We start from the raw sequence: 27,086 nt of genomic DNA, 5'->3' as shown, positions 1-27,086 counted from the left end.
CGGATCGTTCTCGATAGACCATCAATTTGTATTGATTATTATGTAGTATAATCAGGAAAGTGTTATTTATGTAACATATGCATTGATTTGTATAATGGCACTGTTTATCAGGCCAATCATTTTCATTTTTATGTGGATTCCAGCGCTGGTTCATTTTGGCATATAATTTACACCAGGGACAAATAATAACCAGTAATCTCAGAATAATTGAGAACAGGAAGCTTAGAAAATTACTTAGCAAAGGACCATAATTTAGAGAACAAAATAATATTAACTGGGACACAAACCTCATAATAGTTAAAAAAAAAGCCATTAAGGACTACAAAAAAACATTGGGCTAAAAAAGAAAAAGTAGATACTAGAACATTGGATGAATGGGAAGGTCGAGCATTAGAAACAGTTCAAATGAAGATAGATAGACTTAGGAAAAAAGGAAAAATCCATATAAAAAACATGTACTGTCAGACAAGGTTTGCCTAGAATACCTAAATAACTTTCAAAGACGTTTTGTTTTAGTACCAGCAGATAAAGCCAGCAACAAAATCCTAATAGTTTGCAAAAAATGTTACTTAGATGTAGTTTTAAAGGAACTCAACACTAGTGATGGGACTAACCCACAAACATATATGTCTTATAATAGTCACACAGAAGATATTGTTACAAAACACTAAGAATTTATGACTAAATATAACATTAAAATTACTAACGATATGAAACAATTACCATGCTTCTACTGGCTTCCCAAAATGCATAAAAATCCAATAGGTAGTAGATTTATAGCGGCCTCTAATGCATGTACTACTAAACCATTATCCCAACTACTTACCTCGAGCCTTAAATTAGTTACAAAACTTTTCAAACAATACTGCGAAGGCATAGCTCATAACACTGGAGTTAAATGCTTTTGGATTATTGATAATGCTACAGAGGTTTTAAATAAACTAAAAAAGTTAAATAAAACTACAGCAGCTACAGTAGCTACTAGTAGCTACACATTTTGATAGTTTTAATTTTTCCACCCTGTATACTAACATCCGACATGACCAACTTATATATAGTATCAGTGAACTACTCAGGAAAGCTTTTAGAATTAGAGGTTCTAAATATATCGTTAGTAGAAATGATAGCACAACATATTGGTCTAACACTACATCAACACGGTATCATAAAATAACTGAGGAAAATATGATTGAGCATATAGAATTCCTTGTAGACAATATCTATATAGAGGTTGGCAATAGAATTTTGAAACAAACAATAGGGATACCTATAGGAACATATTGTGCTCCACTTTTAGCTAACCTTTTCCTTTTTTATTATGAATACAAATTTATGAAAGATAAACTTAAAAATAATAGCAAGTCAGCAAAAACCGTTAATAATACCTTCCGTTACATTGATGACCGACTTACTTTAAATAACCCTAATTTTGAGAATGAAATTAAAAATATTTATCCATCAGAATTAGAACTAAAAAAGACTACAGAAAACAATAAAAAAAACTATCATACTTAGATATAGAGTTGAGCATTATAGAAAGACAATTTAGAACAGCCGTTTTCAATAAACGGGATGATTTTAACTTTCATATTGTAAAATTTCCTTGTATAAGTAGTAACATACTGAGTAAACCTACATACGGTGTTTACACCTCTCAATTAGTCAGAATTGGTCGCATCTGTGATAATTACCAAAGTTTTTCCACGAGACACCATAAACTCACTAGTAGATTAGTTAAACAAGGGTTTCTGTATAACAAATTGGTTCTTCAGTTCAAAAGATTTTCTAATAGACATCAAGAAATAATATCTAAGTTTGGGGTTCCCATTAAAAAACATGTAGAAGATGGAATTTCTTCTACCTAGATTAGCTAACCATAACCTAACAAATAGGGTAAACCTTAGATAAAACCTATAACATATTATATCTGAGCCTTTGTTTATAGAGTTATACTGCTACAATTATAGCTTAGCCTATTAGCTATTAATTATCTAATAGGCTGCCTCACCCTCATTCACTATATATATATATATATATATATATATATATATATATATATATATATATATATATATATATATATATATATATATATATATATATATATATATATATATATATATATACAGTAGTGTTCAGAATGATAGTAGTGCTATGTTACTAAAAAGATTAATCCAGGTTTTAAGTATATTTCTTATTGTTACATGGGAAACAAGGTACCAGTAGATTCAGTAGAATCTCACAAATCCAACAAGACCAAGCATTCATGATATGCACACTCTTAAGGCTATGAAATTGGGCTATGCACGTCTTTTCTACTTTTTTTTTTTACTAATAGCCCAATAGCCCAGACACTTCTACCCTCAGGCTGGAGGTACAAAAGGGTGAAATGCAGGACTTCCAGACTAAAGTACTCTTTCTTTCCCACTGTCATCAGACTCCGAAACACCTAACAGGAGTTCCAAATCATGGTCGACCTCATGCACACTTGACTTGACTGTTTACATCCCAAGCTGCTCATGTGTATTTGCACACTCATCATTGTCCATTACACATGCAAACGATGTAGCTCACTAATTTGCACCAATATGCACATTGTTGCGACTCCATAGCTACATCTGTGCAGAGTTTATATTTATATTGTATTTTTCATGTGCTGCTTTTATAATTGATTTGATTTTTATTTCTCTTAAATTCTCTATATTGGCATATACGAGGGACAGCAAAGAAAGGTTTTCATTGCACAGGGAAACATGTTTCCTTACTGTGCATATGACAATAAACCCTTGAATACTGAATTAAGAAATACAAACAGTGTGGAACTATATAATGAATCTATCTGGAGAAGGCAGTTCTCAAAACTGAGAGACCATGCAAAAATAAGATCTGTGAGGGAAGTCACCAAGACACCAGTGACAACTTTTACAGAGTTATGGGCTTTTGTGGATGTGAATGGTGGAACTGTGCAGTGGGCACAGTTCCAACAGCTTCAAGGTGTAGTGGCACAGAGCAGAGCTTTCTTAAAAACACAGCATGATATTTCAGCTACAGTTTTCTTTGAAGGCCTATAGGAGATGCAATTTGATCTGTTTTGTTGCATGAAAGTCTGAATTTTTATAAATTTGTTTTGAAGTTATGAAGATAATCAAAAATACCGCTATTTGTGATGTAAAGACGGCAATACCTAACTCCTGCATCTGTGTCAAGATCATGACTCAGGTTTTATGGGTTGTATTCTTATAATATTTAATATTTCCACAGATTTTCATAAAAATCAGCTACATGTTCTGCTCACAAAGAGGCACAAGGAACATACATGCTCATGCATTTACTGTCCCTGCTCTGACTGCAAATTTTAAATGTGAATTTTTTTATTTCATATAGATGCTGATTTCGAAAGCCTGTGTCACACCCAGGGTTGGGTAGGATTACTTTGAAATGTAATCCAAAAGTAATCAGATTACGAGTAATCCAAATGTGTGTACATACATACATGTAATCCACATGTATTCTTTCAAAGTAATCCTGCCCAACCTTGGTCACACCATGATGGATCAAGGAAATGAATGAGAAGCTGATGCTAATTTTGGATATCATTTTGTGTTTGTATTTGTACTACAAAAGTCATTTTCCCATCTGAAGAATGCATTCCTTGTCATCTGTTGTCAACTGAGCCCATCAGAAAATTTTTGTGCATGATCAAAATTTTAAGCGGTGATCAGGTGGAGAGCTTTCCCACTACCTGCATGTTTGTTTACTATTTTGCCCTCTACTTGTTATTTACTTTTAAGATACTCATCAGTTTATATCCTGCAGCTATTCAATGCTTCAGACTGGGCTTCTGATTGACCAAAGCTACAGCGCAGATTTTTTGAAGCTGAGTTTGATTTAGACTTTGGTAAGTTGCTGTAAAGGCCATCCCCACCCACTGATTCTGTCTATTTTTGAATTTCAGTCTTATTTTCCCATTCTGATGCACATTTCTGCTCATATTGGGATGTCTTCCTTTCTTCATAGCAATGTGCAAAACATGGAAGAATTCAAAATGTTCCAAAGAAGTGTTTTTTTTTTTTACTTATTTGCCGGAACCACAAAACAATGAAATATGTTGGCATCATCCAGAGTCACATGTACTATTTATTCTACAATTCTAATTTTACTTTCCCATTCTGTCATATGTTTCAAATCAAATTTGCCAGTGGCTGCTGGCTTAATGCCACTTGTTAGCTGATGCTACATTATGGATGTAGCAGACACATCAATGGGACATTACATACAGTGGCAGCTTAGTATTTCACAGTTTTTATTTTGTTTATGCCATGTCACATACAAAAAGTAAATCAGGGTTCTCAGTATAAAAATGATCTTCCTTAAACTCAAACTCAAAGCAAATCTTTACAATTTGATATATATTTATTAAAAATATAAAAGCCAAGGTGATGGTTGAATAAGTAATGGGCCCCTTTGGTATAATACCTGCAAATATTTGGTTTTATTGCCAGTTTTCTTCAGACAAGTCAGGAGATGCATACATGAACATTTCCAAGTGACTGAATAGATCTTGGACTTTATTTACACCAATTACAAAGAAATACAAACAGTATGGCACGCTATGGTAAATCTGTGTGGAGTAGACAGTTCTCAGAAACTGAGTGACTGTCTAAGAAGGAAAAGAGTGGGGAAAGCCACCAAGGTTCCCAGACAACCCAAAAGAAGTTATAGGCTTATGTGGCTGTGTGTGTAGAAATCATGCACAGTGCAAGCTTTGCATTTTGTATCACCAGTTATACAGCTTCATGATGACGTGTTATAGAGGAGGATTTCCTTTAAAAGAAGACCTGAAAGTTTGGATACAAATTGCCAGAAAGTACAACTGAGATGCAAACCTGGATTTGATCTGTTTTGGTGAAAGAAAATCCTTCCCCGCTCTACTCCACTATGAAGCTACGAGTGGTGATGCAAAATGCAACATTTCACCAACCAAGTCATACATACTCTGCTACCAGCACAGGGAAAATGGGTCAAAACGTTAATGTACTGAAATGATATTCTAAAGCACATTCTGAAGGATTACTGAGGTGTTGATGACATTAAACATATATGATGATGATGATATTTCTGTGCAGTAATTATCCTCCCCTTTTAACCCACATAATCAGTCTAACACTCACAGTGTGAAACAGTTAATTAGTTGCAAATAAACAAAAGATCAGCAGATGTTATTGCTTCAATTTGGTGTTGCTCTCTCCTTTGGAGTTGAAACCCAAGATTGAGACTGTGCTTTAAAAAAACAAAAAACAAAACAAAACAAAAAAAACAGCACTAAACAGGTCTTTTAACCCTGCAGTTTGTTTCTACTAGCTGAACCAGGAACTTCTTTTTTCCAGATAAATAAGCAATTTAATGACGGTTTGTGAATTTTAGAATAAATTGGCTAACACACTGTATGTGTGGATGGCACTTTCAGGGCATCACTGAGAAAGGATATCATTGATCACCATGCAGTGGTTCTGCTTTTAGATGCAAAATTTTAATGTTCTGACACTTTAGATTGCCAGTCCCTAAGGGCCTTATGACACTGCATGTGATGTCTGTCAATTCATTCATACAGCAGAAGAAGAAATATAAACATAAGTCCTATACAGGCCCTGAGGCCTACTGGTGCTTTCCCCCAGATATCATAAGAGTCCTTTACAGGTTACTTCTCCAGCCAAACCTGGTACTACTTTAAAGTTGCGTGGACTGGAACAGTCATTAATTCATATACCTGCTTATTCCAATTCAAGGTCACAGAGGGGCTGGAGCATAATCTAGCAGTCATATGGTGAGAGGCGGGGTTCACCCTGAACAGGATGACAGTCCATCGCAGGGCCACATACGAGGTCTGTTAGAAAACTATCCGACCTTTTTATTTTTTGCAAAAACCATATGGATTTGAATCACGTGTGATTGCATCAGCCAAGCTTGAACCTTCGTGCGCATGCGTGAGTTTTTTCACGCCTGTCGGTTGCGTCATTCGCCTGCGAGCAGGCTTTGTGTGAGCAGTGGTCCACCCCCCTCGTCGGATTTTTATTGCGAGTAAAATGTCTGAACAATTTGAAGCTTTGCTGCATCAAATTTTTCCAGAAACTGTGAGAGACCTCCAGGTGGACACCATTCGGAAAATTCAGATGGCTTTCAGGGATGATTTTATTGGGATCACACAGATTAAGGAGTGTTACAGCCAGTTTAAAGACTGCCCACAGAATCTCTGTGTTGGTCTCACAGGACGGCTTTCAGACGGCTTTCGGTGGCTTTTCAGTCGTGTGACTATCCGAGAAATTGTGGATGAGCTGGACATGCCAGAACATGTCCTGTGAGGCTTCATCACGGCATTGCTTTGCGCCATGCGGCTCCGTCCCGACGCGAGAATTCCTCCGCTCCTCTTTCGATGACAAAAACTCCTGTAACAGTGGAATGTGCCGTTCATTTCCAAACTGAACGCCGTGTTGATCCGGGACGTCGTCTGACTACCAGCGAAATTGCAGGAGACGTGGACATCAGCACTTTTTCGGCACATTGAGACAGACGTGCGGAGGAATTCGCGCATCGGGACGGAGCCGCATGGTGCAAAGCAATGCCGTGATGAAGCCTCACAGGACATGTTCTGGCATGTCCAGCTCATCCACAATTTCTCGGATAGTCACACGACTGAAAAGCCACCGAAAGCCATCTGAAAGCCGTCTGAAAGCCGTCCTGTGAGACCAACACGGAGGTGCTTTTGTCCTGCGCCATTTGCGGCTCTGTGGCGCATTCCTCTGCTCCTCTTTCCATGACAAAAACTCCTGTAACAGTGGAATGTGCTGAAAAAGTGCTGATGTCCACGTCTTCTGCCATTTCTGTGGCAGTCAGACGAAGTCCCGGATCAACACAGCGTTCACTTTTGAAATGATCTCGTCGTTTCAGCCTGTCGATCGCCGCTCGGAGTGCGGCGCACTCTCAGCCGCTGTGGGCGGTGTTTAAACCAGCTGTAACACTCCTTAATCTGTCTGATCCCAATAAAATCGTCCCTGAAAGCCATCTGAATTTTCCGAATGGTGTCCACCTGGCTGTCTCTCACAGTTTCTGGAAAAATTTGATGCAGCAAAGCTCCAAATCATTCAGACATTTTACTCGCAATAAAAATCCGACGAGGGGGGTGGACCACTGCTCACACAAAGCCTGCTCACTGGCGAATGACGTAACCGACAGGCGTGAAAAACTCATGCATGTGCACGAAGGCTCAAGCTTGGCTGATGCAATCACACGTGATTCAAATCCATATGGTTTTTGCAAAAAATAAAAAGGTCAGATAGTTTTCTAACAGACCTCGTATAGAAAAAAAACACATTCACATTCACATGTACACCTATGGCCTACATTAAAATTTCCAATTCACCTAACCTGCATGTCTTTGGAAGTGGGAAGAAGCCCAAATACCTGCAGTGCTTCAGGGTTAAGGATTTACCACTAGTAGAATTTTCTATCCTGCCTTAGGGCATGAAATCCCCCCCGAAGTTACCCCACCCCTTAAACTGGATTACCCCATTTTGGCGCAATTGGGAATTTCTACCTCTGACCAAGTCTTCCTTCTTTACACTTTTGTTCATCATGTAGATCATATAAACCAGTGATATTTTAAACATGTTTAGTCCATACCCTGCCTGCTATGACTGATATGACAGATTACCCCTTTCACCATTTGCAAGGTCATGTGGGGTCAATATTTACATTGGTCAGGTGTAAAATGCCGCAGAATGAAATAAACAGACAGAGATGAAACTTGGCCATTTTGTGCAAATATATTACCACATTACTCTAAGGGGTTTAAATCCATTTTAAGGTGTATTATTTACCCAGATTGCCCCCTCTAGTGGTGGAAAAGGCATACCTGTCCTGAAAGCTTTCATTATTGATCAGGTAAGGTGGATAACACCATGTATTGTATGTGTATCAATAATCATGACAGTATTCTGGCGATTCTTAAATGCATTTTAAAACGGCCAATTTATTGTCAAAATAAGTGTCTGAGAATGTGTTTATAACAGTTATCTTTATAAATTCTGAATTACACCTGTCGCCTTTATCATTGACACATGATGATAATTAGATTAGGGTTTAGTTTCAAGACCAAAATGAAGAAAAAATCGATAAAACTGCCTTTGAGTGATTGCTGCTTAAAATGTGTCTTCTTTAACATGTACCACATCCCTATATCTGACAAAACCATCAACATAAAATTAGTGCAGTAACCTTTGAAATATTCCAGGCCAGGGTAAGTTTAAGTTTTTACGGCTTAGGTATTTATCATAATACAGTGAGGAAAATAAGTATTTGAACACTCTGCGATTTTGCAAGTTCTCCCACTTAGAAATCAGGGAGGGGTCTGAAATTTTCATCTTAGGTGCACGTCCACTGTGAGAGACATAATCCAAAAAAAAAATCAAAAAAAAAAAATCCAGAAATTACAATGTATGATTTTTTAATCATTTATTTGCATGTTACTGCTGTAAATAAGTATTTCAACACTTGCCAATCAGGAGAAATTCTGGCCCTCAAAGACCTGTTAGTCCGCCTCTAAAAAGTCCACCTCCACTCCACTTATTATTCCAACTTAGAAGCACCTATTTAAGGTCATTAGCTGCATAAAGACACCTGTCCACTCCACACAATCAGTAAGACTCCAACTACTAACATGGCTAAGACCAAAGAGCTGCCCAAAGACACCAGAGGCAAAATTGTAGACCTCCACAAGGCTGGAAAGGGCTACGGGGCAATTGCCAAGCAGCTTGGTGAAAAAAGATCAACTGTTGGAGCAATTATTAGAAAATGGAATAAGCTAAACATGACTGTCAATCTCCCTTGGACTGGGGCTCCATGCAAGATCCCACCTCGTGGCGCATCAGTGATGCTAAGAAAGGTGAGGAATCAGCCCAGAACTGCACGGGAGGAGCTGGTTAATGACCTGAAGAGAGCTGGCACCAGTGTTTCCAAGGTTACTGTGGGTAATACACTAAGACGTCATGGGTTAAAATCATGCATGGCACGGAAGGTTCCCCTGCTTAAATCAGCACACATCCAGGCCCGCCTTAAGTTTGCCTGTGACCATTTGGATGATCCAGAGGAGTCACGGGAGAAAGTTATGTGGTCAGATGAGACCAAAATAGAACTTTTTCATCTTAATTCCACTCGCCGTGTTTGGAGGAAGAAGAATGCTGAGTATCATCCCAAAAGCACCATCCCTACTGTGAAGCATGGGGGTGGATGCATCATACTTTGGGGGTGTTTTTCTGCACATGGGACAGGACGACTGCACTGTATTAAGGAGAGGATGACCGGGGCCATGTATTGCGAGATTTTGGGGAACAACCTCCTTCTCTCAGTTAGAGCATTGAAGATGGGTCATGGATGGGTCTTCCAACATGACAATGACCCGAAGCACACAGCCAGGATAACCAAGGAGTGGCTCCCTAAGAAGCATATCAAGGTTCTGGAGTGGCGTAGCCAATCTCCAGACCTAAACCCAATAGAAAATCTTTGGAGGGAGCTCAAACTCCATGTTTCTCAGTGACAGCCCAGTAACCTGGCTGATCTAGAGAAGATCTGTGTGGAGGAATGGACCAAAATCCCTGCTGCAGTGTGTGCAAACCTGGTGAAAATCTACAGGAAATGTTTGACCTCTGTAATTGCAAACAAAGGCTACTGTACCAAATATTAACATTGGTTTTCACAGGTGTTGAAATACTTATTTGCAGCAGTAACATACAAATAAATTATCTAAAAAATCATACATTGTGATTTCCGGATTTTTTTTTTTTTTTTTTTTAGATTGTCTCTCACAGAGGACATGTACCTAAGATGAAAATTTCAGACCCCTCCATGATTTCTAAGGGGAACACTTGCAAAATCGCAGGGTGTTCAAATACTTATTTTCCTCAAAGTATTCACAGGTTTGAAATAATATCTTCGGTTTCAGGTATTGGTAGTGCATGGTGGTCTTTCATGGACATCCGAGTTGCTACGTGCTATCTTCTTGCTGTAAGCTGTGTGGGTGTGCAAACTGTGAAAGGGGTACTTTGTCATATATCAGTCATAGTGGGCAGGGTATGGACTAAACATGTTAAAAATATCACTGGTTTAAATTATCTACATGATGAACAAAAGTGGAAAGAAGGAAGGCTTGGTTAGAGGTAGAGATTCTCAATCCAGTTTATGGGGTGGGGTACCTTCGGGGGGTGATTTCATGGCATAAGGCAGGATAGAAAAGTGGTGGTAAATCCTTAAACCTGAAGCACTCCCCTTTCCAATGATAACACATATATAAATATAGTCCAAGGTGCAGACATGTAGCATGAAGCAATCAAATCTCCAGTTGATGCCTTGGTAGTCCAACTCCTTCACCTTAGGGCCACTTCCTCTGACACTTTAAAACCTTTCCAAATCTAGCAAAGCAAAACCTCCTGTACTCAATTTTCCAACTGTGGTCCTAGAAAACTAGGAAACATCAGGCATGATCACTGAGCTGTGCATACAACCAAGACACACTGAAAACACAAGGGGTGATTGCTGTTGCAGTTGAGATTAAAACATTTGAAATTGGGCAGAGTATTGAATGTTTAATTGTTGGGATGGTTTTAATTTAATTCTGGATACTGTAGAGCTGTATAATCAGTCAACAGTATTAAATCAACTCTGTCAGGGTTAATTTGACACTAGCCTTTTTGTTGTGAATTCACACTCATATATAATAAGTTTTCAGTGCTTAGCTTTTTCTAAAGCATCTTTCACATTCTTAAATATCTGTAAGTAAAGTTAACAAAGAGGACAGAAATCAGTTTATTATCCCAGTGTACTGAATTTAAATGATTGACTGATTAGCTAAGTAGGCCTTTACTGATGTCTCTTTTGCCTCTACTATGGACATGAACATATCTGTTTAGTTTCAACAGATCAGAGAACATTAATGACCAAACCTGCACAAATGGTAATCATATAATACATACATATTCAGCGGCTGCCAGGCTGGCCACTGTGCCTTCATTTTGATGACAGTCAGGACCTCATCACCCTAAGGGACAGAAAGAAATGGCGAAAATACACAAAATGTTAGTGTCAGTCTCTACAATAAAAACAGCAGTTTTAAAAAGAAAAAGGAAGTCAATAGTATAGTTTGTGTCCGTGTTCTCCAATAATTTTCTTGAGCATGATTCTTTCCTGGGCCACACCAAACATTTTAACATATGCAATTACCCATTACGCTGGTGGTAAACTTTCCAAATTTTACTCTGTGATATTTACTTAATTTCATTTCATTGCACAATTAAAATCATTGCTGATATTTTAAACTTCAAATTGTTAATTGACTAATTGGCCTATATAAGGCACTGTGATCTCTAACATTTCACCATCAGGACGTTTTGGTCACTACCACAGGACTTTATGAGTGCCTGGATGCATACGAGGGCTGTCAATAAAGTAATGGTCCTTTTTATTTTTTTCAAAAACTATATGGATTTCATTCATATGTTTTTACGTCAGACATGCTGGAACCCTCGTGCGCATGCGTGAGTTTTTCCACGCCTGTCCGTGACGTCATTCGCCTGTGAGCACTCCTTGTGGGAGGAGTCATCCAGCTCCTCGTCGGAATTCCTTTGTCTGAGAAGTTGCTGAGAGACTGGCGCGTTGTTTGATCAAAATTTTTTCTAAACCTGTGAGACACATCGAAGTGGACACGGTTCGAAAAATTAAGCTGGTTTTCAGTGAAAATTTTAACGTCTGATGAGAGATTTTGAGGTGAGACTGTCGCTTTAAGGACTTTTCACGGTGTGAGACGTCGCGCTGCGCTCTCAGGCGCTGTCATCAGCCTGTCATCGGGACGTAGCCGACGCGGTGCGGCGGCACAGGAAAAACACCTCCGTGTTGATAACCATTTGTAAAATCCAGGCGGCTTTTGATGGCTTTCAGTGGAGTGAGTATATGAGAAATTGTTTAACAGGCAGGACATGTTCCAACTTGTCCTTAAGGCTTTCAACAGAGGTGTTTTTCCTGTGCCGCCGCACCGCGCCGGCTGCGTCCCGACGCGCGGACCCGTCCGCACGTCTTTCATTAAAAAAATCTCCTTTAACAGTGGAATATCCGGATAAAATGCTGAAACCGACTTCTTCTGAAACTTCTCTGTTCTCTCACGACGTCCTGGATCAATAGAGCCTGAAATGTGGAGGTTTTCAGCTTGAACAGGCTGATGACGCCGCCTGAGAGCGCTGCGCGACGTCTGACACCGTGAAAAGTCCTTAAAGCGACAGTCTCACCTCAAAATCTCTCATCAGACGTTAAAATTTTCACTGAAAACCAGCTTAATTTTTCGAACCGTGTCCACTTCGATGTGTCTCACAGGTTTAGAAAAAATTTTGATCAAACAACGTGCCAGTCTCTCAGCAACTTCTCAGACAAAGGAATTCCGACGAGGGGCTGGATGACTCCTCCCACAAGGAGTGCTCACAGGCGAATGATGTCACCGACAGGCGTGGAAAAACTTACGCATGCGCACGAGGGTTCAAGCATGTCTGACGTAAAAACATATGAATGAAATCCATATAGTTTTTGAAAAAAATAAAAAGGACCGTTACTTTATTGACAGCCCTCGTAGTTCATTCATCTCTCTCGGCCTCTACTGGTGGTTGGCTCTCACTGCGGTATTGTATCACTTCCTGTTCCGGAGCACAGCGGTGTTTTGCTGTATCTGTTAGCTGTTTAATCTGCGCAGTTAGATTGATCTAGTTAACTAGATAACGATTTGTTTCACAGTGTAATCTTCACGTGCCTTAACTAAAGCACTCCCTCTGCTGAATCACCTCTAAATTATTTACACATTATTCACTTTGTGTGTTTTTAGGAATCCGCTAGCTTAGCGCAGCTACTAGCTCTTAGCCAGTTTAGCATGGTGGCTTCTCCTGTCTCTCCCGCACTTTTCTGCTCTGGGTGTGAAATGTTTAGTTATTCCTCGGCCTCCTTTAGCAGTAATGGTACTTGTAATAAGTGTAGCTTATTCGTAACTTTGGAGGCCAGGCTGGGCGAATTGGAGACTCGGCTCTGCACCTTAGAAAATCCTACAGCTAGCCAGGCCCCTGTAGTCGGTGCGGACCAAGGTAGCTTAGCCGCCGTTAGTTTCCCTCTGGCAGATCCCGAGCAGCCGGGAAAGCAGGCCGACTGGGTGACTGTGAGGAGGAAGCGTAGTCCTAAACAGAAGCCCCGTGTACACCGCCAACCCGTTCACATTTCTAACCGTTTTTCCCCACTCGACGACACACCCGCCGAGGATCAAACTCTGGTTATTGGCGACTCTGTTTTGAGAAATGTGAAGTTAGTGACACCAGCAACCATAGTCAATTGTCTTCCGGGGGCCAGAGCAGGCGACATTGAAGGAAATTTGAAACTGCTGGCTAAGGCTAAGCGTAAATTTGGTAAGATTGTAATTCACGTCGGCAGTAATGACACCCGGTTACGCCAATCGGAGGTCACTAAAATTAACATTGAATCGGTGTGTAACTTTGCAAAAACAATGTCGGACTCTGTAGTTTTCTCTGGGCCCCTCCCCAATCGGACCAGGAGTGATATGCTTAGCCGCATGTTCTCCTTGAATTGCTGGCTGTCTGAGTGGTGTCCAAAAAACGAGGTGGGCTTCATAGATAATTGGCAAAGCTTCTGGGGAAAACCTGGTCTTGGTAGGAGAGACGGCATCCATCCCACTTTGGATGGAGCAGCTCTCATTTCTAGAAATCTGGCCAATTTTCTTAAATCCTCCAAACCGTGACTATCCAGGGTTGGGACCAGAAAGCAGAGTTGTAGTCTTACACACCTCTCTGCAGCTTCTCTCCCCCTGCCATCCCCTCATTACCCCATCCCCCTAGAGACGGTGCCTGCTCCCAGACCACCAATAACCAGCAAAAATCTATTTAAGCATAAAAATTCAAAAAGAAAAAATAATATAGCACCTTCAACTGCACCACAGACTAAAACAGTTAAATGTGGTCTATTAAACATTAGGTCTCTCTCTTCTAAGTCCCTGTTAGTAAATGATATAATAATTGATCAACATATTGATTTATTCTGCCTTACAGAAACCTGGTTACAGCAGGATGAATATGTTAGTTTAAATGAGTCAACTCCCCCGAGTCACACTAACAGCCAGAATGCTCGTAGCACGGGCCGAGGCGGAGGATTAGCAGCAATCTTCCATTCCATCTTATTAATTAATCAAAAACCCAGACAGAGCTTTAATTCATTTGAAAGCTTGACTCTTAGTCTTGTCCATCCAAATTGGAAGTCCCAAAAAACAGTTTTATTTGTTATTATCTATCGTCCACCTGGTTGTTACTGTGCGTTTCTCTGTGAATTTTCAGACCTTTTGTGTGACTTAGTGCTTAGCTCAGATAAGATAATTATAGTGGGCGATTTTAACATCCACACAGATGCTGAGAATGACAGCCTCAACACTGCATTTAATCTATTATTAGACTCAATTGGCTTTGCTCAAAATGTAAATGAGTCCACCCACCACTTTAATCATATCTTAGATCTTGTTCTGACTTATGGTATGGAAATTGAAGACTTAACAGTATTCCCTGAAAACTCCCTTCTGTCTGATCATTTCTTAATAACATTTACATTTACTCTGATGGACTACCCAGCAGTGGGGAATAAGTTTCATTACACTAGAAGTCTTTCAGAAAGCGCTGTAACTAGGTTTAAGGATATGATTCCTTCTTTATGTTCTCTAATGCTATATACCAACACAGTGCAGAGTAGCTACCTAAACTCTGTAAGTGAGATAGAGTATCTCGTCAATAGTTTTACATCCTCATTGAAGACAACTTTGGATGCTGTAGCTCCTCTGAAAAAGAGAGCTTTAAATCAGAAGTGACTGACTCCGTGGTATAACTCACAAACTCGCAGCTTAAAGCAGATAACCCGTACGTTGGAGAGGAAATGGCGTCTCACTAATTTAGAAGATCTTCACTTAGCCTGGAAAAAGAGTCTGTTGCTCTATAAAAAAGCCCTCCGTAAAGCTAGGACATCTTACTACTCATCACTAATTGAAGAAAATAAGAACAACCCCAGGTTTCTTTTCAGCACTGTAGCCAGGCTGACAAAGAGTCAGAGCTCTATTGAGCCGAGTATTCCTTTAACTTTAACTAGTAATGACTTCATGACTTTCTTTGCTAATAAAATTTTAACTATTAGAGAAAAAATTACTCATAACCATCCCAAAGACGTATCGTTATCTTTGGCTGCTTTCAGTGATGCCGGTATTTGGTTAGACTCTTTCTCTCAGATTGGTCTGTCTGAGTTATTTTCATTAGTTACTTCATCCAAACCATCAACATGTCTATTAGACCCCATTCCTACCAGGCTGCTCAAGGAAGCTCTACCATTATTTAATGCTTCGATCTTAAATATGATCAATCTATCTTTATTAGTTGGCTATGTACCACAGGCTTTTAAGGTGGCAGTAATTAAACCATTACTTAAAAAGCCATCACTTGACCCCGCTATCTTAGCTAATTATAGGCCAATCTCCAACCTTCCTTTTCTCTCAAAAATTCTTGAAAGGGTAGTTGTAAAACAGCTAACTGATCATCTGCAGAGGAATGGTCTATTTGAAGAGTTTCAGTCAGGTTTTAGAATTCATCATAGTACAGAAACAGCATTAGTGAAGGTTACAAATGATCTTCTTATGGCCTCAGACAGTGGACTCATCTCTGTGCTTGTTCTGTTAGACCTCAGTGCTGCTTTTGATACTGTTGACCATAAAATTTTATTACAGAGATTAGAGCATGCCATAGGTATTAAAGGCACTGCGCTGCGGTGGTTTGAATCATATTTATCTAATAGATTACAATTTGTTCATGTAAATGGGGAATCTTCTTCACAGACTAAGGTTAATTATGGAGTTCCACAAGGTTCTGTGCTAGGACCAATTTTATTCACTTTATACATGCTTCCCTTAGGCAGTATTATTAGACAGCATTGCTTAAATTTTCATTGTTATGCAGATGATACCCAGCTTTATCTATCCATGAAGCCAGAGGACACACACCAATTAGCTAAACTGCAGGATTGTCTTACAGACATAAAGACATGGATGACCTCTAATTTCCTGCTTTTAAACTCAGATAAAACTGAAGTTATTGTACTTGGCCCCACAAATCTTAGAAACATGGTGTCTAACCAGATCCTTACTCTGGATGGCATTACCCTGACCTCTAGTAATACTGTGAGAAATCTTGGAGTCATTTTTGATCAGGATATGTCATTCAAAGCGCATATTAAACAAATATGTAGGACTGCTTTTTTGCATTTACGCAATATCTCTAAAATTAGAAAGGTCTTGTCTCAGAGTGATGCTGAAAAACTAATTCATGCATTTATTTCCTCTAGGCTGGACTATTGTAATTCATTATTATCAGGTTGTCCTAAAAGTTCCCTGAAAAGCCTTCAGTTAATTCAAAATGCTGCAGCTAGACTACTAATGGGGACTAGAAGGAGAGAGCATATCTCACCCATATTGGCCTCTCTTCATTGGCTTCCTGTTAATTCTAGAATAGAATTTAAAATTCTTCTTCTTACTTATACGGTTTTGAATAATCAGGTCCCATCTTATCTTAGGGACCTCATAGTACCATATCACCCCAATAGAGCGCTTCGCTCTCAGACTGCAGGCTTACTTGTAGTTCCTAGGGTTTGTAAGAGTAGAATGGGAGGCAGAGCCTTCAGCTTTCAGGCTCCTCTCCTGTGGAACCAGCTCCCAATTCAGATCAGGGAGACAGACACCCTCTCTACTTTTAAGATTAGGCTTAAAACTTTCCTTTTTGCTAAAGCTTATAGTTAGGGCTGGATCAGGTGACCCTGAACCATCCCTTAGTTATGCTGCTATAGACTTAGACTGCTGGGGGGTTCCCATGATGCACTGAGTGTTTCTTTCTCTTTTTGCTCTGTATGCACCACTCTGCATTTAATCATTAGTGATTGATCTCTGCTCCCCTCCACAGCATGTCTTTTTCCTGGTTCTCTCCCTCAGCCCCAACCAGTCCCAGCAGAAGACTGCCCCTCCCTGAGCCTGGTTCTGCTGGAGGTTTCTTCCTGTTAAAAGGGAGTTTTTCCTTCCCACTGTTGCCAAGTGCTTGCTCACAGGGGGTCGTTTTGACCGTTGGGGTTTTTACGTAATTATTGTATGGCCTTGCCTTACAATATAAAGCGCCTTGGGGCAACTGTTTGTTGTGATTTGGCGCTATATAAATAAAATTGATTGATTGAGATTGATCTCTGTCCATCACGTTTGACATTTGGCCAGAACAGTTGTTCACCCCTCTAAGTCTGATCTGTTTGAGGTTTCTTCCTGAATGTAGCAGACACTGCAACATGTGAATCAAAGTATGCTGGGTAGAAACAGGCATGCTGGTTTGATGGCAATCAGAGTTGTGGTGGTAGAGAAAACCGTAAACCTGAAAATGCAAATTATAGTGCAATGAATACACATCCTCCTCCTGTTCAAAGCACCATGAAAAAGGATCTCTGTGTGTGGAACAGCTTTGATAAATCACATTGCTCAAAGACTACTGGCACTATAGACAAATATTCAGCTGTGTTACTACTGAAGTTGCTTGGACACTATGTGGAAAAGGGATAGACAGAACTGCATAAACAAACATATTCAAAAATGAGCAACAAAACTATGTTAGTGTACAGTATATGTTTAAATGTTACAAGTAATCTAGGTATATCCACAATATGGCACAATTCCAGCAACTGATTTTCTTTTTGAGCATTTTCACAAAAACATAATGACTCTTCCAATCCCCAAAATGATGGCATCCACAAATCTCTTGCTCCATGTTATTTAACTTCACCACAGCAAATATGACTGATAATAAAGGAGGTCAATCCTATTTCAGATGTTACTGATGGGCCATTCTGTGCATAGAATTTGAACAGTCATCACCACTGCATGTTTTACAATCAAAACTAACCTTGTTTCAGGAAATACTCAACTTTTAAACTTGACTCGTGAGAGTATCTTGACATGGTGATCAACTGTATTTTAGTGAAACAGTTCTGCACTTTCCATTCTTAGCACCTGAACAATTGAAGTGTGACAACATGGATTTAAATACAGCATGCATGTGCTAAGACGGTTTTGAAAAAAGCCTCCATAAGGACAATGAAGAGTTTTAAAGATGGAGAAATTATAGAAAGCACTGACTAAGGGTCGAGGGAAAGCTAAGGAAGGAGGTGAAAAGGAGAAACACTTTGGTTTAATGGCAGGTAGTCAAAAGAATGATGCTCCATGAGCTCATGGCTCATGGAGAAAAAACTGAAGGCTTGACACATGGTATTTATACTGAGAAGGCTTTTGATAGGGTGTCAGGTCAAGAAATGTTGAGACGCATGACAGAGGAAGGATCATTCTCAGTAGGATTAAGTGGACTGGCTTCTTTCAGCAGCTGCATGAGGCTGACCTTCCTGCCAGGACATTTGACATCTTCAATGCCAGGGTTTTGCAGTGGTTCCTCCAGTCAGCTCCAAACCACATAATCACAGTTAGATTGCAAAGGTGATGAAACAGCTGAAGGCAAGTAAAGCTGCAGGGATCTGTGGTGTTACACTCGAAACACCCTGCAAGCACAACGTGTGCGTCACATCGGACACACTTGTCATATGCAGCAGTCATCCATGTGTGTATTTGCACTGTATTGCATTTCATCTGCTTTTGAGTAGTGTCCCTACTCAGTCTTTCCATATCACTTGTCTTTGAAAATGGCTTTTATTACCCACGCTGGATGTTCTGTGACAGTTACCTCATGCTGAATGTTTTATAATAGCTACACAACCAGTCAACATACAAATACATATAGACACAACATCAGTTTTTAATATGTTATATTACTTTTATAATCCAGATCTCGTGAATTACAAAGTGCCATGTGAGTTTAGTTGAGGAAATGTGAAGAGCAGAAACTGCACAGTAGTCATGTCTGTGTGTTCTTTCTGAGTCACAGAAAGTCCAATAAATTTTAATTCTTTCAGCTTCTCCTGTTTCACTTGGGGTCACTACAGCAGATCAGATATATGTTGATTTGACAAACGTTTTGTGTATGATGCCCTCCCTGACATGGTCTTGAAAAAGGAAACTCCCATTCTGGAAACAAGCACACTAACCACTTTGCCACACAATGCCTAGTCACAGAAAGTCCAGGGGCCTCATGTACGAAGACTTGAACCCAGAAACTGCCGTAAGTACAAAAATATCCAGATGTATCAAAGTGTGTGTAGGCATGGATCCAAGCACATTCCGTTTGTCCATCCCACTGACTGTAGAATTGAGTGCACATGCACACGCACCAAACTCTGCCCTGACCACACCTCTATTTAAATATGCAAACCCATGTAAACAAGCCCTGCAGTTGGGATTCCCCAATGCCGTCACATCAGACAACATGAACACAGAAGAGAATTTATACAGAGTGTGAGCTACAGATGACTGGAAATTATGTGGAGGCACACAGGGATAGTTTATTTGGTACCCTGTTAAATGGTAAATGGACTGCATTTATATAGTGCTTTTCCATCTTCATCAGACACTCAAAGCGCTTGACACATCAATGCCTCACATTCACCCCGATGTCAGGCTGCTGCCATGCAAGGTGCCCACTAAACACCAGGAGCAACTAGGGGATTAAGGACCTTGCCCAAGGGCCCTTAGTAATTTTCCAGTCAGGCTGGAACTTGAACTAAGGATCCTCTGGTCTCAAGCCCAATGCTTAACCATTAGACCATCAACTCCCCTGGGTCACTGTTAAATTGAATAACCATGAAACTAGAAAAATGTTCATGGGAGTGTGTGTGTAAGGCCGTAAACACTGTCAGCACAGAACAGCACACACACTGGAATAAAAAACATGAGGTGCACCGCCGCTGACAGTGTGTGACATTCACAACTTCACACATGCACATTTTGACAAATACTGAACACCAGGAGACAACTGGTTAACAAGCTCTGCTGCTCCAGTCGCAACATCAAGAAAAGAAGACATATTAATTGTAACAAAGAACATATTTGAATGCACACATACCCAAATGTGCCCGCGCTGGTTTTCGCTTGGGTCAATTACACAATTACACTATTCACACAGCAAGTAGCCACCCATCATGCACTGTGCCACCCTCCACCCTCCTCTGATGCACATTTGTGCATCACATATAATTTGAACATTGATGGAATGGAAATACTTCCTATTTTTCTATTAACAAAATCAAAATTCATCATGTGATGGCGCCTTTATGTGTGCAGTCAATAGGTCTGATTACATTAGGGAAGCCGGCTCTTGCTGCAAATTGCACTTTAATGTTGGAATGTGATGTACCTGGATGACATTCGGATGATTGCGTTCGACACAGCTTGCATGGCTCAGCTCAAGGTTGACTGGCACACTCCTGACCGATCGGCCAGCTCACTCTGGAATGCCCCTGTTGTCAGGAATAGCAGCATGGTCAGTACCTGTGTGGGCACAGACAACTCCTGGCTTCTCACCGTATTGCACTGTGAGCCATCTGCAGTTCTGCGTGCAACTCCAGTAACAGTGGCCTTAGAAATCAAAATTGGTTTATGAGCCAATTATCGTCATTTGCAAGTAAATCCTCGCGTTCCCTGAATACGTCAGATTATACCATTTGCAAGGTCCTCTAATAATGCTAATGCAGCCATTGTTAACTCCATTTTATGCATCACTTTTGCTTTTATGTGCACCCATACAATTGCAAACACGTGGGTGTGTTAATTGCTCATCAGTGTGTCACTGATGTGCGCATCACTCTGATGACTTCTTGTTTTCACACTATTGACAGTGTGCCAGCATCACCTTTACATGTTGACAGTGGAACAATAGCTGTAGAAATGTGTGTGTGCCAGCCAGGATTTTTGTGCGACACACCACACATTTCCACAGTCATTTCACTTTTGATACATCTGAATGTCAACACAGAGATGGACATATGCCATGTTTTTGTGCTTACGCACACTTTGTACATGAGGCCCCAAGTGTTAATTTCCTGATCTTCTCAGTATGATGTAAAAAATGACTGTTTACAGATCTTTTTTTTTTTTTGGTGTATTTGAACTGTGTCTTGCTTGGGACATGTGTGGAAAAAATAAGTACTAGGCCTATTCTCTAGAGGGGTGCAGTACAAGCAACACAACATATGTGTCTGGGACATTTCTTGACAATCAAGACACAATGCAGCCGTGATGTGCACTTTATGCTTGCAGTGTATTTCAGGTCTTGGGGTGAAGTTTAAAATTGGACGACCAGGAAAGGTTTCTGTGTCTCCATGTGTGGCCCTAGATTATGGAATAACCTGACAGATGAACTCAAACGATGTCCAAATATCAATCAGTTTAAAAATCAATATAAAAAATGATGTTTTCAAGATATATATCTAATGAAGTAAAATGAGTTTTGAGTTGTCAGTTGTAATTGTGAACTTGTTCAGTAACATTCATTTGTGTATATGCATGTATGTGTATGTGTATGTATACCTATGTATATGTATATATATGTATGTATGTATGTGTGTATATATGTATATATGTGTGTGTGTGTGTAATTATGTATGTATGTGTAGGTGTATGCTGGTGTGTGTATACATGTATACTGTATATGTATGTAAATATGTATGTAGACAAAGACATGGTGTTCACTTGATATGTTTATGATAATGGGATTTGAGTTTGTGTTGTTAAATGTGTTTGTAGCATGGCCCAAGCAGAGGGTCACCCCTTAGAGTCTGGTCTGCTTGAGGTTTCTTCCTCAATACATCAGAGGGAGTTTTTCCTTACCACTGTCGCCTGTGTGCTTGCTCTGGGTGTCGGTAATGTGTATATATGTGGGTGATTCTTTAACTACGGGCACTATTGGCCTTGTAAATGTAATTTCCACCACACCATTGCCTTACAATATAAAGCGCCTTGGGGCAACTGTTTGTTGTGATTTGGCGCTATATACATGTGCTCTGATGTCACTGTTTATCTCCATAGGAACTACCCAAACAATCTTTCATACAAACTGTTTAAAGGGACATTACAGTGTTTTGGTGGAAATTACGGTAATAGTGTGGGACAACTACATTTTGTTTAAAAAAATCACAACAGTTGTATGACATTGAATACCCCAATTATGTTTTGATTATTTTACTGATATTTTATTCAGAGATATTTTATATATTTTCAGAGATATTCGGAATGTAATAACTTGTGTATCCACACATGTGATTTATCTCTTACGCTGTCCTTGTGGTTTAGCATATGTGGGCAAGACCATAAGACAATTAAAACAAAGAATAAGTGAACACAAAAGTTCATTTCGCAGAAATGACAGGAATTATCCAGTAGCCGTTCATTTCAATGATGCACATCATAATGTAAGCACTCTTTGTTTTTGTGGCATTGAACAGGTCCCTTCTCCCTTTAGAGGGGGAGACCATGATAAACTTTTGAAAAAAAGAGAGGCTTACTGGATTGAAACATGACAAACTTTGGCACCTAAGGGGCTTAATGATGAACTGATTCTCAATATCTTCTTATGACATTTTTCTATTATAGTCCTATGGTATATGCCCCATTTCCTCTGTCTAGTTTATTTATTGAGGCAGGTCTCTTGATGAATGGGCATGTGCGTGCATATGTATGTATACGAGGGCTGTCAATAAAGTATAGGTCCTTTTTATTTTTTCAAAAACTATATGGATTTCATTCATATATTTTTACGTCAGACATGCTTGAACCCTCGTGCGCATGCGTGAGTTTTTCCACGCCTGTCGGTGACATCATTCGCCTGTGAGCACTCCTTGTGGGAGGAGTCATCCAGCCCCTCGTCGGAATTCCTTTGTCTGAGAAGTTGCTGAGAGACTAGCGCTTTGTTTGATCAAAATTTTTTCTAAGCCTGTGAGACACATCAAAGTGGACACGGTTCGAAAAATTAAGCTGGTTTTCAGTGAAAATTTTAACGGCTGATGAGAGATTTTGAGGTGATACTGTCGCTTTAAGGACTTCCCACGGAGCGAGACGTCGTGCAGCGGTCCCAGGCGCAGTCGTCAGCCTGTTTCAAGCTGAAAACCTCCACATTTCAGGCTCTATTGATCCAGGACGTCGTGAGAGAACAGAGAAGTTTCAGAAGAAGTCGGTTTCAGCATTTTATCCGGATATTCCACTGTTAAAGGAGATTTTTTTTAATGAAAGACGTGCGGACGGGTCCGCGCGTCGGGACGCAGCCAGCGCGGTGCGGCGGCACGGAAAACCAGCTGAATTTTTCGAACCGTGTCCACTTCGATGTGTCTCACAGGTTTAGAAAAAATTTTGATCAAACAAAGCGCCAGTCTCTCAGCAACTTCTCAAAGGAATTCCGACGAGGGGCTGGACGACTCCTCCCACAAGGAGTGCTCACAGGCGAATGACGTCACCGACAGGCGTGGAAAAACTCACGCATGCGCACGAGGGTTCATGCATGTCTGACGTAAAAACATATGAATGAAATCCATATAGTTTTTGAAAAAAATAAAAAAGACCTATACTTTATTGACAGACCTCGTATGTGTGTGTATATATGTATATATATGTATATGTGTGTGTATGTCTATTGAGCTGTCTTATATATCTGTTTTTTATGTAATATGTTTCATTGTGACATATATTATTGTATGAGTTTTATAGAAGTGTATATTAAAAAGGTTATGTTTTTTTTTCTATGACAACATCCTGTGATGTAATCAGCCACACCCTATTTAAGATGGCTTTTCATTCATGGAAATTATTTGCCTGATGATGGCCTTTGGCCGAAATGTTGCTTGCTTGTTTGCTTGATTAAATTCACCCTTGTGTTGTGTTGCAAGTGAGGCACTGTGTGAGAGTTTTTTTGTTTGTTTATTCAGAGATATTTTAAAACATTAGAAAAAACGTTTCTTTACCATTCATTTTATCATTGAAGATCAAAAGTCTGGGTGTGGGACAAGCACAAAACAGCAATATTTGCATATAATGATGCTGAAAAAAGGTGAAAAAGTCATCATAGACTACTAGAACAAATTTCTTAACACACTTTCATTGTAAAGATAAGTATAAAAGTGTGAAATTTCCCCTTTTTTCTGTTTTTCATACAATATGATCAAAGGACATAATAAGTGCCCGTAGTCTAAGAATCACCCATGTATGTATGTATATATGGGGTGGGCATTTATAAGCTTTGCTTCTGCTCACCCCCTTTTTGGTCACGCATGTCACTGTGGAATTGTCTTGTATATCAGTTTTTGCTATTGACGAGTTGTGTGCCAAATAAATAAGTTCAAGTTCTGTGGAGTGTGTCACATTGGCATTTCAGGGAAAATTTTGTTTTGGGGAGTCAGATATTGTCTTAGCATAGTGTAAAAACAGGACCTGTTGTGTCTCTCTGGAAGTGAAAGGGTGAACCATTGGCTTAAAAGACATACGAGGTCTGTTGGAAAAGTATCGGACCTTTTTATTTTTTTCAAAAAACCTGATGGATTTGAATCACGTGTGCTTACATGAGCAAACCTTGAACCTTCGTGCGCATGTGTGAACTTTTTCACGCCTGTCAATTGCATAATTTGCTGGTAAGCAGCCTTTGTGTGAGGTGTGTGTCGTGCGCTCAGTGTTTTTTCATTCCAAGGAAAAAGACGGAACGACTGGAGCAGCGCCGCAACAAATTTTGCCAGAAACTGGGTGACAGCCAGGTGGAAACCATTCGGATGATTCAGATGGCTTTCGGTGATGATCCTATGGGCATCACACAGATTAAGGAGCGGTACAACCGGTTTAAAGACGTCCGCACAACGGTGGAGAGCGAGCCGTGCTCCGGGTGGCCATCAACATGCTGAAACGACCAGATCATTTCCAAAGTGAACTCTGTGGTGATGTGGGACCATCATGTGACTATCCGAGAAATTGCGGAAGAGGTGGACATCAGCACTTTTTCGGTACATTCCACTCTGACAGAAGATTTGGCCATGAAAAGACTGGCAGTGAAATTCATGCCAATGGCTTTGGCACGAAGCTGCCGATGGCGGAGCAAAAGCGCCTTTGTGTTGAAGTCTCACAGGACATGTTGTGACATGCCCAGCTCTTCCACAATTTCTTGGGTAGTCACACGACTGAAAAGGCCCCTAAAGCCGTCTGAATCATCTGAATGGTTGCCACCTGGCTGTCGCCCAGTTTCTGGCAAAATTTGATGCGGCGCTGCTCCAGTTGTTCCGTCTTTTTCCTTGGAATGAAAAAACGCCGAGCGCACGACACACACCTCACACAAAGGCTGCTTACCAGAAAATGATGCAATTGACAGGCGTGAAAAAGTTCACGCATGCGCACGAGGGTTCAAGGTTTGCTCATGTAAGCACATGTGTTTCAAATCCATCAGGTTTTTGAAAAAAATAAAAAGGTCCGATACTTTTCTAACAGACCTCGTACACTACATCCGTTGCCACACAACAAATTTGCAAGAGCTGTTTTCAACAGGATTGAGCACCATTTGTCTACTGCTCAGCAACCAGAGAATTGTTGCTTTACACGCAAGACTTTGACCATCAACCAAGTCGTAATTTCATAAGGACCCACTGAATGTAAATGTGAATATAGGGGCATGTTTCTGTTTAGTCAAGTTAGAATGTCTGGGTTCGCAATTTTACTTGAAAATTACTAACACCAAGGCTTTAAATTACTTAATGTCAAACTTGTTGACTCTGCACACATTGGAAGAGATTATGGAGTCCTGACGTCACCAGCTAGCAAAGCATGGTCATCCTGATGTTTTCTTCAAGAGGACGTATTTTGAGTCCTTATGCTTGTGGTCTTAATGTATGGATGTGAGATGGAGACTCTATCTAGTGACCTAGGAAAGTGACTGGATGTCTTTGGTACTAGGTGTCTTCTGAGATTAACTGGGTACCACTGTAATGACTTTGTGTCAAGCAAGTTGTTACTTGCACTGGGCCAGATGAGGTATACTACTTACATTATGAGGTGACATCAGTTAAAACATAATGGCTATGACCCCATGTTAATCATCATAATCCATTGCCTGGGTGTGCAGAACCCATCAATTAAATAAATGCTAAGGTGATACATTTCACCTGACTGCAGTAGGTAGATGGGTATGTTCAGGAAATAGGGATGAACCATTGTTCTATCTGGGTGGTTGCTAATCAGGTTCCAAAGTGTTTCTATGGACTGATAGATATGGCAATGCACAGGACTGGAGCATGCTCTCAGACTTGACCTAAGCTGATCCGACGAGACCTGGTTTCAGGAAGGACAGAGTCCCAGAGGACTATGTTAGAATTGTTCAAGTAGTCAAAAGAAAGTAACAATTTTGATTGTAGTTTAAGTAGGTCTGCACCAAGCTTTTCATTGAGCTGTTTTTGATAAGGTTGTGGACATGCTTCATTTGCTATTAAAGACCACTCCACCTAGTACATGGTTTGCATGGTTTTTGCACAGGAAAGTAGAAATAGTTAGAAGAATGGTAAAAGGGCTTTAGAAACCACAGAATTCCAATGATGAGTCGAAGACCCCATGAATGTTGAGATTCAGATTATAGATTGCAGGGATTCAAAGGAATAAACAAGACTGAATGCTATTTCCAAAGACAAAAATTTAACCCATATGATACAATCTATTGGAAACAGGAGAAGGCATCAAGAATAAGGGCATAGCTAACCAAAAAGTTAGCTTTGATAAGCATTAATCTGCTAACTGAAAAGTTAACTTTTATAAAGCTAAACTGCTAAATCCCTAAAAAATTTAGCGGAAGTTACAGATAAAAGCTAAACTGACATCTTTCATTACTGACTTCAGTACACAGCAGCTACTGACACAACGAGTTGACGCTTCTGTCTCAGATCAGCATTCTCTCAGCAAAAGACACCTGGTGATCAGAGAGAAAGGAAAGAAAAAAAATTCTCTTCACATCATACAGACCTGCCAGTTATTTCACTGGAGTCTTGCACAG

The 27,086-nt window shown here is 40.0% G+C and overlaps 1 protein-coding gene across 1 annotated transcript in view; it reads right to left on the bottom strand.

Annotated features, from left to right (window-relative positions):
• The window catches only part of spon1a (spondin 1a), a 374,574-nt gene that overhangs the window by 67,433 nt on the left and 280,055 nt on the right, over positions 1–27,086 (bottom strand). Inside the window, exon 7 of the mRNA XM_034188854.1 lies at positions 11,022–11,086. Within this exon, the coding sequence (XP_034044745.1) occupies positions 11,022–11,086 (65 nt within the window). The remainder of the gene's footprint in view (positions 1–11,021; positions 11,087–27,086) is intronic.

Source organism: Thalassophryne amazonica, chromosome 2 (genome assembly GCF_902500255.1).
Source record: "Thalassophryne amazonica chromosome 2, fThaAma1.1, whole genome shotgun sequence".
In the NCBI taxonomy this organism is placed as follows: domain Eukaryota; kingdom Metazoa; phylum Chordata; class Actinopteri; order Batrachoidiformes; family Batrachoididae; genus Thalassophryne; species Thalassophryne amazonica.
The sequence above is the reverse complement of the archived record's forward strand: the minus strand, read 5'-3'. Positions and strand labels throughout refer to the sequence as shown.